Source organism: Petaurus breviceps, unplaced genomic scaffold (assembly GCF_028583685.1).
Source record: "Petaurus breviceps papuanus isolate PSGF00001 unplaced genomic scaffold, PetGlider_PUasm1.0 90823, whole genome shotgun sequence".
Taxonomy (NCBI): Eukaryota; Metazoa; Chordata; class Mammalia; order Diprotodontia; family Petauridae; genus Petaurus; species Petaurus breviceps.
The window spans coordinates 19,881,825-19,895,386 of NW_027187352.1; the positions used below are offsets into that span (position 1 = coordinate 19,881,825).

At 38.6% G+C, this 13,562-nt stretch overlaps 1 protein-coding gene across 1 annotated transcript in view; it reads left to right on the forward strand.

Moving 5' to 3' along the window:
* The window catches only part of CCDC81 (coiled-coil domain containing 81), a 71,229-nt gene that overhangs the window by 40,181 nt on the left and 17,486 nt on the right, over nucleotides 1–13,562 (forward strand). The window contains exons 8-10 of the mRNA XM_069071068.1: nucleotides 5,355–5,448; nucleotides 5,879–6,025; nucleotides 8,971–9,075. Coding sequence (XP_068927169.1) covers nucleotides 5,355–5,448; nucleotides 5,879–6,025; nucleotides 8,971–9,075 — 346 coding nt within the window. The remainder of the gene's footprint in view (nucleotides 1–5,354; nucleotides 5,449–5,878; nucleotides 6,026–8,970; nucleotides 9,076–13,562) is intronic.

Here is a 13,562-nt window from a genome sequence, read left to right on the forward strand (position 1 = left end):
GTTTTTTTTTTTTAAGGAAGAAAGAGTTGGACCTATTTGTAGAAAGGAGTTAAATTCTTAGGTGAATAGATTACACACTATTAGCATACAAATACCTTGACACGGAAGGAGAATTATAAGGCTGTTCAAGGTCTAGTTACTGTGTGTTATAATTATGTATAATCCTGATTTTCAAATTCTGTCCTCATCCTACTTTTCCAGACTTATTAAATATTACTCCACTCTGTGTACTCTACCATCAAGTCAAACTGGCCTCCTTTCTGTTCCTCATCTACAGTCCTCCATTTTCACCTCCAGGCCTTTACATTGGTTGTACCCCATGGCTGTAATGTACTCCTTCTTTGCCTCCGTCTCTGGGAGTCTGGGGTTTCCTTCAAGACTCAGTTCATGACACCTTCAGAATGAGGCCATTCCTAGTTCCTCCCTTTCCCAGGTGCTATTGCCTCTCTCCTGCCCCAGCTGTCTTCTATCTGATTTTTTTTTGTGTGTTGGGTGTATGTTTTTATGTGTATATGTTGTCTCCCCTCTCCCTCCCATTAGAATGTAAATTTTTTAAGGTCAAGGACTGTTTCATTTTTGTATTTGTGTTGCCAGAACCTAGTACATTGCTTGCTTGTTACAAATGCTTGTTAATTGATTTGTTGGATGCTATTTATATAGACCCAATGTATGATCTATGTAAAATTTGTCCTTGCTACTCTACTGTTTTCTCATCAGCATCATCATGAATATTTATCTTGTACCTAGATTACTAAAGCAACTCCTATATTCCTTTTTTGTTTGTCCTAGTTTCTCTCTCTTTTGCTATATCTATTCATCCTCAAGTTAAAAACATCCCTTTCTGAACCAGAGCACTGTGGAGACTAATCAAAACTGGTAAGCTGAATATTCCCATTCCTGGGAAATGAGAAACTTCACGTTCATACAAATGCTCTCTTGAAGACATCAACATTAAGTAAAATAGTCCTTTGTTTTAAAAATATTTTTAGTCCCTGCCTATCTGGAAGAAAGTGTTATGTCAAATTTTGTATCCTGTTGGTAGAAGGAAAAGGATTAATGACAGCATGGTACTGCCTGGGGGAGTCCAGCAGCAGCATGCCTACTGTGAGCTAGGCACTGTATTGGGCTCTGGTGATATAAAGAAAAAAATGAGTCTTCCCTGAAGGAGCTTGTGTGCAACTAGGGGGAGAGAGACAGAGAAATATATTTATATTTATGCACATATTTATAAAATAAGTACAATGTCACTGGCAGTGGGGGGGGGAGCACTAGCAAATAGAAGAATTTCTTTGAATTTTTGTTTTCTCACATGAAAAATCGAGATAATAGTGTTGTTCAGTTGTTTTCAGTTTTGTCCAATTTTTTGTGACTCCATGTGGTGTGTTCTTGGCAAAGATACAAGAGTGGTTTGACTTTTCCTTCTCCAGCTCATTTTACAGATAAGGAAACTGAGGCAAACAGGGCTAAGTGACTCATCCAGGCTCACAGACCTAGTAAGTGAGGTCAGATTTGAACTCAAGGAGATGAATCTTCCTGACTCCAGGCTAGGCACTCTTGTCTAATGTGCCACCTCCTGTTTTTCAGGGTCGCTGTAGGAAAAGCAGTTTACAAGCTTTGCATAAAAGCTTTGATACAAAGTGAGCTGCTATTAAACATTTAATGGGTGTTCCTCTTTTATGAAATTGATGCAATTTGTAAGGGATGTTGAATTTGAATTATAATATTGAGGATTTGAGTTGTTCAAAAGATTGAGGACCTGATGAGTATCCATTTTACGGATTTGTTCCATTTCAGAAAGTGCACCTTATTTCTAGGTTTATGAATATTGTCTGGGAGAGTTGGGGGCTTTATGCCAATCTGACTCCCGCTTGTTCTTCTATGGTGAGATTATTTAAAAAGCACAGGACGCTGACTCACAACTGTCCAAAGGGATTCAAAGCATTGCAGTTTTTAAGGACAAATAGCTATTAATCCAGAGAGAATTGTTTTCCACAGACTAATGTAGTCCACATTCCTCTCAGGGCAAAGGCAAATCTAAATGGGGCAGTGATCAACATACCTCCCCTTAAGTGGGGGAGGATTCTCTTTGAGAGGTTGGAGAGCTTTCCAGATGCATTTCTCTAGTCATGCCTTGTTAGTGGTTTCAACGGTCAGGTTGCTTTTCTGCATGTGTTTATGTTGGTCACAGATGATATAGCATGGTCAATGTGATCATATGGTATTATAGATGTTAAGTAACTTCAAAGGATCCTGCCACTTGTCTATGTTGGCTTGGCTAAGGTGCATTTGTATTTGTAGGAGAGTGGGAAAATGAGAAGTAAAGTAATTTTCTTGTCTTGTGCTGAAATAGAATTGATTCTTCCCTTCTGGGGCACAATAATAATAGCTGATATTTGTATGGCACTTTCAGGTTTGCAAAGCACTGAAAGTAATCTATTTCATTCATCCCTCACAACAACCATCTGGGATAAGTAGAATATTACTTCACTTTATAGACAGAGGAAACTGGTTTGGGAGAGGCTGAGTGGTCATCAGCTAATAAATGTTGGTGGTGTTAGAACCTGGTAGAACCCAGGTCCTTTCTGCCTAGAAGTCTAGCACTATCTGCTGGGAATGGACTGGGCACTCTGCTCAAGCAATTAAAGTTGGGGGAGGGGAGAGATAACGAATCAGTTTGGACAAAAGGGATGCCTAAATAACATGCTGAACACCAAATTCACTACCAGGAAGATGCTTCTCATATTGGTAAAAAGGGTGCAGACTAGATTAGATGGAATGACGAAGCTCAGAATGAGAAGACAGGTATATGGAGAGCATCACTGGCCTCAGTGAATTTGAGTAGCCAGGCCTGGACTATATTATATCCCATAGTATGGAAAGAATATATAAACAGGATTGCTGAACTGTTGCTGATAACCTTTTCAGAATGATGGAGAAATGGGAGAGGTGCTATGGATCTGGTAACCAGGAAACATCCCACGTTTCAAAAAGCAGAGGAAGGCAAGATCTCAATGAAGATGTAGCAAAGACCAAGAACGGGGGTGGTCAGACAGGTAGAAGGAGAACCAGGGGAGTGCAAGGGCTATGCAAGCTTAGAGCAGGGCTGGAAAACTTTTGGCCTCAGGGCCTTATGTGGCCTTCTAGGTGCTCAAGTGTGGCCCTTTGAATCCAAATGGAAGCCGCAGGGTTCCTCACCTGGGTTAGAAGAGAGTGTCAAGTAGAAAGGGTGATTGACAGTGTCACAGGCTGCACAGAAGGACAGAAAGATTAGAATCGAGAAAAGACCGTCAGATTTGGGAATGAAGAGATTATTGATGACTTTGGCAAGAGCAGTTTCAGTAGAATGATGAGGTAAGAATCCAGACTACAGAGAGTTAAGAAGAAAGTGAGCAAAAAGAATTGGAGGCATGGGTTATAAACAGCCTTCCCAAGGATTTTAACCATGAAATAAATGCAGGAGAAGTACAAGATGATAACTTGCCAAGGTGGACAAATCCAGTGAGGGTTTTTCCTTCCTTCCTTCCTTCCTTCCTTCCTTCCTTCCTTCCTTCCTTCCCTCTCTTCTCTCTCTCTCTTTCTTTTTTTCGCACAGTGTCTGGAACATAATAAGTACTTTGTACATATTTGTTGATTTGTACTGACATATAATATGAAGGGCAGCATGGTGTAGCAAAGGCAAGAGAATGGTAGAGTTAGATAACTTGAATTCTAGTTCTGGGTTTATTACTTATTAGATTCATAAACTTAAGTAAGTCACTTAATTTATCTGACTCTCAGTGTTCTTGTCTTTAAAATGGTCATAACTTTCCATTGACAACTAATTTACTTCACAGGGCTATTAAATCAGAAAGTAGTAAGGTAACATGACTTACTGTCATTTTCCCCCCTACTTCATGGTAGATGTTTGTTAGAAAGTTGCTTTATAAACTTAAAATGCTACAGAAACATCAATTATTATTATTTATATTTTTTTCATTGTAAAGGAGGCCATAGAGAGGCAGTTTACAAATCACTATAAAGAACATTATTTTAGAAACAGTCAGATAATGAAAGTTAGTGAATACTGGTGTCACTCTTGTATTAAATGAACTAGAGGAAAAGACCTCCAGCAATGATGGGTAGGTGGTCTGTGAATGTAGGAGGGCATGAACCAGAATGACACTGCATTAAGAAGGGGAAAAAGGGAGAACACTCATTTATTAGCCACTTACCCTGTACCAGGCCCTGTGTTGTGTTTTATAGATACCTCATTTAAAGGCATGGATTAATTTTGATCTGCACTGGTAGAGTCATGTGCATATTGATACTACTACAGATTTATCAAACTATCAGTACCAAAATAAAGATTATAAACAAGCAAAGTAATATTTAAAAGGGATAAATAAATGTAAAGTTCTACCTTTGGGCTCAAAAATAAACTTACACAAGTACTGGATGTGGGCAGCATAGCCAGAGAGCTGTTCATGTGAAAAAAGTGAATCAGCAATATTAGGTTTTGTGAAAGAAGCATTTGTTTTTGAGTTGTTTCAGCTGTGTCTGACTCTATGACCCCATTTGGGGTTTTCTTGGCAGGGACACTGGAATGGCTTGCTATTTCCTCCTCCAGCTCATTTTACAAATGAGGCAAATAAAGTTAAATAACTTGCCCAGGGTCACACAGGTAGTAAGCGTCAGAGGCCAGATTTGGATTCAGGAAGAGGAGTCTTCCTGACTGCAGGCTTGGTACTCTGTCCTCTAAACCACCCAGCTGTGCTGAAAGAAGCATAGTGTTCAAAAAAAAGGAGGTTAGTTAGGCTTGGCTCTGTCCTGATCATTCCACATCTGGAGGAACTAGAGAGAGTGACCAAGATGGGTGAATGCACTCACAGTCATTTCACTTGAGGAACGGTAGGAGAAGCTTGGGATGCTTAGCCCAAAGAAGAGAGGGCTTGAGGCTGGGGAATAGGACGTGATTGTTGTCTTGAGAGATTGAAAAGGTTGTTATTTTGGAGAGTGATTAAATATGTTCTGTTTTGGCTTATGGGCAGAACTGGGAATGATAGCTAGAAATTACAGGCAGGTATATTTGCTCAATAAAAAGTTCTATGTCCTAACGATTTGGGTTGCCTATAAATGAAATGGCTTCCTTAGTGAGGAAGGGGGTGGGTAGGCAGAGGGTGAGGCTCTGTTAGTAAAGGCTGGGGGATCACTTGACAAAATACTAGGTTGGACTTCACTAAATGATCTCCACAATCCTTTCTAACCATACAATTCTCTGCAGAAGTTTGCTTCCATCAGAATGCACAGAAATGAATATTCAGCACAGGGGAGAGATTGTATTAAAGAAAAACTGATGATTTGTTTCATTTTTCTAGATTAAAATCACCAGGTTCTCTGAAAGCAGATATGGACATGAAGCTGAAAACTGCTATCGTCCCACTTTGCCAGGGCCACGTAAAGGCAGGACAGGTAGTATCTTTAAAACCAAGCTAACAAAGTGATTCTCTTTAATATCTCATTCCTGCTTTTCAAAGAGAGTGCTATGATTATTTTCTTTCCATTATTATGTTTTCATTGAGATGCTTCAGATAACGGGCACAAAGAGCCAATAATTTGAATTACTAATTCTCTTTTCCATGACATCACATATTAATTCCTGGAGGTGTAACTCCTAAATAATTTTTTTTAAAGCATCTTGTGGCCCCATGTAAAAAACAAATTTCATTATTGATAATTGTTACTAGTAAGTAGTATTCTTCCAAAAAAGGTTTGGTGACCACAAATCTTTTGAGAGTTACAAAGCTTCTGGCTGGATGAAGGGATGGGAGGTGTGGGGTGGGGTGGGGAGAAAGGAAAGGCTGTAAGTCACTTTCATATCCCCTTCGCCTTGCTGTTTTAGGAGATGTGCTATGTATGCTTGCAACGAGCCCAACGGAATGTACCAGTGTACTGCAGCGAGGAGAGAAAAAGGAAGGAAATAGAAGATGACCGGATCATACAGCAATATCAGATGCTGAAAGACCAGGAGGCCCTCTATAGACATCAGGTATCCCAGCATGGCAGCTAGGTGGAGACATAGGGCACAGAGTGCTGGGCCTGGTCTCAGGAAGACTTATCTTCATGAGTTCAAATCCAGCGTCAGACACTTACTAGCTGTGTGACTCTGGGCAAGTCACTTAACCCCGTTTTGCCTCAGTTTCTTCGCAAGTAAAATGAGCTGGAGAAGGAAAAGGCAAACCACTGCGGTATCTTTGCTGAGAAAACCCCAAATTGGGTCATGAAAAGTCGAGTATGACTGAAACTACTCAACAACAACAATAGCAGACCGGTTAATTGTCTAAAAGCCTCCCAAAGTTATGAATCAGAATAGCTTTAGGTGGATAAGTACCCATGCCATTCCCTACCCTGAAAATGCACGTCACCTGTCTTTGACTACTTAACACCTCATCTTTCCTGGCTCAGTTAAAAAGCTATCTTCTCCATGAAGCCTTCCCTGTTTTCCCTTACAAAATTCATCTTTGTTTCACTTCTCCTCAATAATACTTTCTTTATAAGCTCCTGATCTACTTAGCATATTCTATTTTTATAGTCCTTTATGACACCTACATATGTGTGTGTGTATGTACACACACATAAATATATGCATTAGCTCCTAGATTGTAAGTTTCTTGAGGGCAGGGATTGAATTTTTCATGCACTGAATTCAAACACCTTATAGCTTTTTAGACTCTGCTTTCTATCTTTCTTTTTTTTTTTAAATCAGGGTAACATTTGCCTTTCTTCTATCCTGTAGTATATCTCCCCTCATCCGCGATCTTTCAAAGATCATTGACAAGGGATCAACAATCATATCTGCAATGAAAAAGAAAAGCAATAGAGGATGATGTAGTTCATGGGGCCCATATGACTTAAATCCATTAGGGGAAGCCAGGTTCTCTTTTATCTTTTTATCAGTGTGGCATGGTGACTAAAGAACTGGCCATGAAAGCAGAAAGACCCCATTGAAATCCTGCCCCTGACACATACTAGCTCTATAACAAAGAGCAAGTCACTTAACCTCTCCGAATTCCAGGTAATTTTCTAGGTTTCGGAGAAGGTGTTGACCTGCACTGGGAGAAGCAATTTCCTTCCCCAGGTATTTCCTATATGAATGAAATGACAGGTCTAGTCCCTATCCAGCAGCCCCTTAGTTAACCTGAATTATCACCTACCTCTTAGATATTTTCATTTTCTTCCTTTCCAGTCCGAAGCCCATTCTTCATGACAGACAAAATGTATGTGAAATATGAATTGAGTAGCTCTCCCTTCTCTCTTTTCTCAATTATCAACATTCCATCCCTTGCATTAATGGTCCCATCTCATCTTTGATCCTCTAGTAGTGATGTAGCTAAAAGTTCCTTTTAGTTATCTTTAAATTTCTTCATTAGCCTTAGCTCACCTGAGCTTTATCACTCTCTCTTTTTTTTTTTTTTTTGCCTTTTGGAGGGCAATTGGGGTTAAGTAACTTGCCCAAGGTTACATGGCTAGTTTTTTTGTGTGGGTGTTAAGTGTCTGAGGCTGGAACCGAACTCCTGGTCCTCCTGGCTCCAGGGCCCACGCTTTACTCAGTGTGCCACCTAGTCGCCCTCCCTGAGCTTTATCACTCAATTTTCTGAATCTCAGTTTTTTCATCCAGTTACGTATCCCTTTCAACTTTATGTGATCTAGAGATCAATTCAGCTACATCTTCATCCAAGTCACTGACAAAGAATAGGAACAGAACAGGTTTCATCATAGACCTGTCTGTAGAGCACTGTACTAAGAGACTTCCTTCCAGATTGAGATAATTTCATTAATTGCCTTTCTCTGAGCTCAGTCATAATGTCACCAAATGTACAACTGTCTACCTTCTCCACAGAAATATTGTTAGAGAATTTTCAAAATGCTAGAATTTCTACAATAAAAATTTTACAATTTTCAAAATGGTCCCCTAATTTACTAGTCTAATAAGAATGTCAAAAAAAAGGGTGGCTAGGTGGTGCAGTGAATAGAGCACTGGACCTGGAGTCAGGAAGACCTGAGATCAAATCCAGCCTCAGACAATTAACACAAAAACTAGCTGTGTGACCTTGGGCAAGTCACTTAACCCCAACTGCCCTCCAAAAAGCAAAAAAAAAAAAAAAAGAATGTTGAAAAGGGAAACGAAGCTAATCTGTCATAGTTGCTCCTATTGACCTAATTAAAACTTACCATAATTGCCTCCTTTTAAAAAATTGATCACAAAATATCCTACAAAGAAGTAGTTTTAGGGTTTTGTCCAGAATCAATGTCTTCTAAGCCCTTTATATTCCAATAAGAAGACCAACCTGCATCTTGTAGACACTTAGTGCTTATTTGCCTTGGGAAAAAAACCAAAAAACATTGTGCAACATCTGCTACTCACTAGAATTATTCACTTGCTCTCAATACTTGTTGATGTGGAGATCATTAGTTATTTAGGTTTTTCTTGAATATTACTATTTCCACAGTAAACTGCCTGACTGTTACACCTGTTCATGGTGCCTGGGAGTCTTTCAACGGAAACATTCTTCATTGTTTGGCTTCACCTAGCCTAAATACTAATCAGGAATGAGATTCTTGTAAAGCTCTTAATGCACACTGCAGTCTGCAACTCTAAAAGATATACCTTGCTGAAAGAATTCTAAACTCCCAATCTCTTCCTTCCTTTCCTTTTCTCTGTCTTTTCTTCTTGCTCAGCAACAGCTGGATGTATCTTTTCAATGCTGTTTATTTTATCATTCCACTTCTTCCAATGCAGAATATAGTAGGTATTTAATAAATGTTAATTCAATTCAGAAGAGAACATTTCTGGGCATGCTCTGTTACTTAGGGTGTCATTTTAATGGGCTGTTGCCGTTTCTAAAAGGCAGGCTTTTGCTGAACATTGGTTGCTCAAAGGGTTGCCTTTTTCAGATCCATATTTTAGTACATATTTATTTTCTTTTTTTATAGGCTAAAAATTTGGCCATTAGAGAACAAAATCAGAAAAATGCTGCATATAATCTTGGAGTTGCCGAAGCTATCAGAAACCACAAGATCGAGAAACCTGAGTTTTATGTAAGTATTCCTTTCTCCCCCACCTCCTCCTTCTCCTTCCTTCCCTTATACTTTTTCTTCTTCTTTCTCCTTTTCCCTTCCATTTTAATTTGTCCCTTTCTTCCCTTGGTTTCAGTTTCTACCAATTTCTGACAGGAAGATGTGAGTTCAAATCACTCTTCTGATACTTCCTAGTAATGTGACCATGGGCAAGTCACCCTCTGTTTCTTCATCTAAAAAATGAGGATAATAATTCCTGTAGTATGTATCTTCCTAGGTTGTTATGTGTATGTTAATGAGTATCAAATGATAAAATTTTGTCCTTCCCCTCCTCTCTTTTATGTTTCTTGCTATGGTTTGTGTTGTTACGTCTGAATGCCAGAGATGCTGGGGTACAAGGTTGTTGCTTTTATTTTTTGTGAGTTGGAGTGTCAGCTGGTCTTTTATTTCATTTTAATTTCTATAGTTCTATGACATAATGTTTTTACAGGACAGTGTTTTGCCCCAAGCAATCTGCAGTAATAAATTAGACTGCTATATTAAGGCCTGCTAATCCCCTTTACTATTTACTGATATCTGATGCAACACTTTCTTTGTGATGAAGGCTGGGCACTTTAATGTGAACATTTTGGGGCAGTGTAACTTTCTTGCAAGTTATGACCAACTCACAAGTGAATATGGCTTCTACCTTGGAACTGAAATAGAAAGTGAACTTAAAATTGGTTGCTTTGGAGGAAATTGAAGAATTATGTTGTCAGCCAGCCAGAAGCCTGAGATTCTTATGTAGAGAGAATTTCCTCCTATCTTGTAGAGAGAATTTCTTCCTATCTTGAAGAAAACAAGATAGATGGTTTTGAATAGAAGAATGCTTTTTTGCCGATGGTTTTTAGGACCAGGACATACATTGTAATAAAATTATTTCTGGTCAATTCTGAGCCAAATTCATTATCTTTTATTGTTTGGATTAGAAAAAATGTACTGATGGAAGATCCCTATATTCATCATGCCCTGATTCATTCACATTATTGTAATGGAAAGAAGTTTGAGTTTAAAGTCAAAAGATGTGTTATTTACTTCCTTTGGGATCTTGGACAAGTTATGCCTCAGTCTCCTCATTTATAAAATAAGGGCATTGGATTAGATTATCTTTAAAGTCTCTTTCAAATTAAGATCTCCGATTCTATGAACTTAAGACATTTAATGATCTCATAGAAATATTAAAAACAGTGACATCACAGCAGAATGTTATCAGTCACTGTGTAGAGATTTAAATTTCACAAAAGGAATCAGCAGCATGATAAGGATATTACTACTTATATCCTGGAGCTGATACACATGGCCTCACAATTTCGTTGTTTTTTTTTTTTAGTTGATATCCTGCAGGATTACATTGCAGATAGAAATTGTGATGAAACATTTGTGCTTCTTGATTGATTCTAATTTGAGATTTATCACCTCTCAAAAGAAGTTAAAAAATATTGTCTATCACATGCAGGCAGATACCAATTCAATGGAATTCAGGAAAAGCATCTTCTGCCATATTTGTAGATAACATAGCAAGAGGTAGATTTATAGATAGGCCAACTGTAGTTCAGGCTGCAAATGCCCAGCTTGCATATTCAAGGATGAGGAGTGATGATTCTGTAAGAAGGGGTGGCTTGAGAGCATCCCATTTCAGCATCTATCAGAGAGGAACTTAAGAACTATAATACTTTTTCTTGCTTTTTGGAGGGCAAATGGAGTTAAGTGACTTGCCCAAGGTCACATGGCTAGCTTTTGTGTTAAGTGTCTGAGGCCGGATTTGAACTCAGGTCCTCCTGACTCCAGGGCCAGTGCTCTCCTACTGTGTCACCTAGCTGCCCCAATAGTTTCTTATATACTTTACAAACAGGGTCATTTTGATTGTTCACACAACAGAAAATAAACTGTAGGGTTATGTCATATTAATAATTAATGACAAAAAAGGTAGCTAATGGCAAGGTGTTTCAGAATATTACAGTATTTGTGACAGTACTCAGAAATGGCTTTGAGTGCAGTGTGGAATTTTGACTCTAGTGGGTCAACATACTGAGATATTTATATGGATCTGAGGAAGATTGTGTGAATATCTGGCAAATTCAACAAATATTAAGTGCCTGCTCTGTACATGATACTATGATAAGTGCTTTAAATACAAAGACAAAAAATAGTCCCTAATTTTAAGGGACTTATGTTTTTGTTATTGTTGTTGAGTCTTTTTTTCAGTTGGTCTGACTCTTTGTGACCCCATTTCAGGATTTCTTAGCAAATATAATGGAGTAGTTTGCTGTTTCCTTCTCCAGCTAATTGTACAGATAAGGAAACTGAGGCAAACAAGGTTAAGTAACTTGCCAAGGATCACACAGTTAGTAAGGGTCTGTGGTCAGATTTGAATTCATGAAGTTTGGTCTTCCTGACTCCAGGCCTGGTGCTCTATTCACAGCACCAAGGCTACCCTCTTAACAAGATGTCTCCTGTGCAGTGCTTAAAATGTCCAAGGGTCAAAGGAAGAGAGGACAACAAGAAAGATAACTTTGTTTCATGACCCTTTGGTCATTGATGGTGATGTTCTCCAAATGTGTTAGTCACTATCATGGAGAATATCCAATGTGGGTTCTAATATTGAAGCAGGTCTCCTTTTAGATGGCGATGTCCTTCAACTTCTGTGGATGACATTGTGCTGAATTTGTCATGCCCTGTAGCATTGCAGTGCCTCCTAAATAAGATCCATAATCAAAGGAAATTGTCTTACCTACCCACACAGAAAAAAAGTCAGTAGGATGAAGAATGCCTAGGATTGTACAGTTGATCTTTAGTATGTCATGCAGAGCACATGGTGCACTGGATAGGGAGCTGGCCTTGATGTTAGGACACATAATGCCTGTGTGACTTTGATCAAGTCACTTAATCTTTTATTGCTTCAGGAAACTCTATAAGACTATAAGTCAAAAAGAAGGTGACAATGGGCATTAGGCAAGAGGTTCCTCCCTGGTAGCTCCCCATACCAATGAAGTCATATGTTCGGATCATATTCCTATGACATACAGGTAGATGGACAAACTCTAGGGTTTATCCATCAGTAAGTATATTTATCTTCAACAGGTAATACAATGGACAGTGAACTGAGCTAATAATTGTCCACAAAGAGGAGAATGGGTTACATGGATTTGGGGAAATTGGATCTTGCTTTACTGATTTCATACTTCTCGCTGAAATAAGTGACAATATATATTCTTTCTTTTCACATTACACGGTTTTTTTTTTCTAATTACATATAAAAGCAACTGTTTACATTCATTTGAAAAAATGTTGAGTTCAAAATTTTCTCCCTCTCAACTTCCCTCCCCACTTATGGAGGAGTCAAGCCATGTTATAATAGATTATAAATGTGTAGCCATGCAAAATATATTTCCATATTAGACATGTTGTGAAAGAAAACATAAACCTTTTCTCCTGGTTCTACTTACTCTTCCTAGGCTTTTCTGAAAACCATTGTCCTCATTGTTTCTTACAGCACAACAGTTTCTGTCATAGTCATATACCACAACTTGTTAAATCATTCCTCAGTTGATGGGCATCTTCTCAGTTTCCAATTCTTTCCTACAACAAAAAGAACTGGTTAAAAAAAGTGGTCTAATCATATAGTGTGGGGGAATGACTGATAGACAGCCCACATGCTCCATTGATATTTATACACTGCAGAGAGATCTAGAGGAAGCCTTCCGGCATGTTGGATGGAGCTCCTGTGACTGATTTATGGGAGGCCATGGAGGAGAGTGTCACATGATGGCCAAGTATGGCTATGTTGTGCTCTATGTTACTGGGGGCAGAACCCCATGAATGAGATCACACATCTAGAAAAGTATCTAAGAAGTACAAAGAGGGAAATTGAAGTTCATAATGGCTAACGCTAGAAGAACCAGGTGTGTAAATTATGTCAATCAACACAAGAACATTTTTATAATTTTAAAAATAATTTTATGATATAACTTACAATAATTTTCCTCTTCAGGATGGCAGTTATACCTTTCATAGTCTAGCACCTGCTCTTTTGAAGGTGTGCTGTATTACTCCCTTTCCTGTATTCAGTGGACCAGCCAAAGTGGCTTACTTGCTCTTCTCTGTAAGCAGTATCCCATCTCCTGCCTTTGTGGCTCTGGAAAGACCATTTTGAGTAATGCAATATTGCATTCCCTATGTCTGACATGAACTTTCTCCCCACTTCTGATTCTTGGAATTCCTAGCATGTTACCAGGCTCAGCTCAAATATTTCTTTGTCTTAACTTTGTATATATTTCGTATTTTCTTACATGCCTGTTATATTTTTTCCTCCACTGGAATGTAAGCACCTTGAGGTCAGGATATGTTTTTGTATTTTAACAATATATTTTATATATTTTTGTATTTGCATCTCCAGTACCATACACATAGGCCCTTAAATGAATGGAAGACACTTTGCTTTAGTACAAAACATCTACTATTAACTTTGC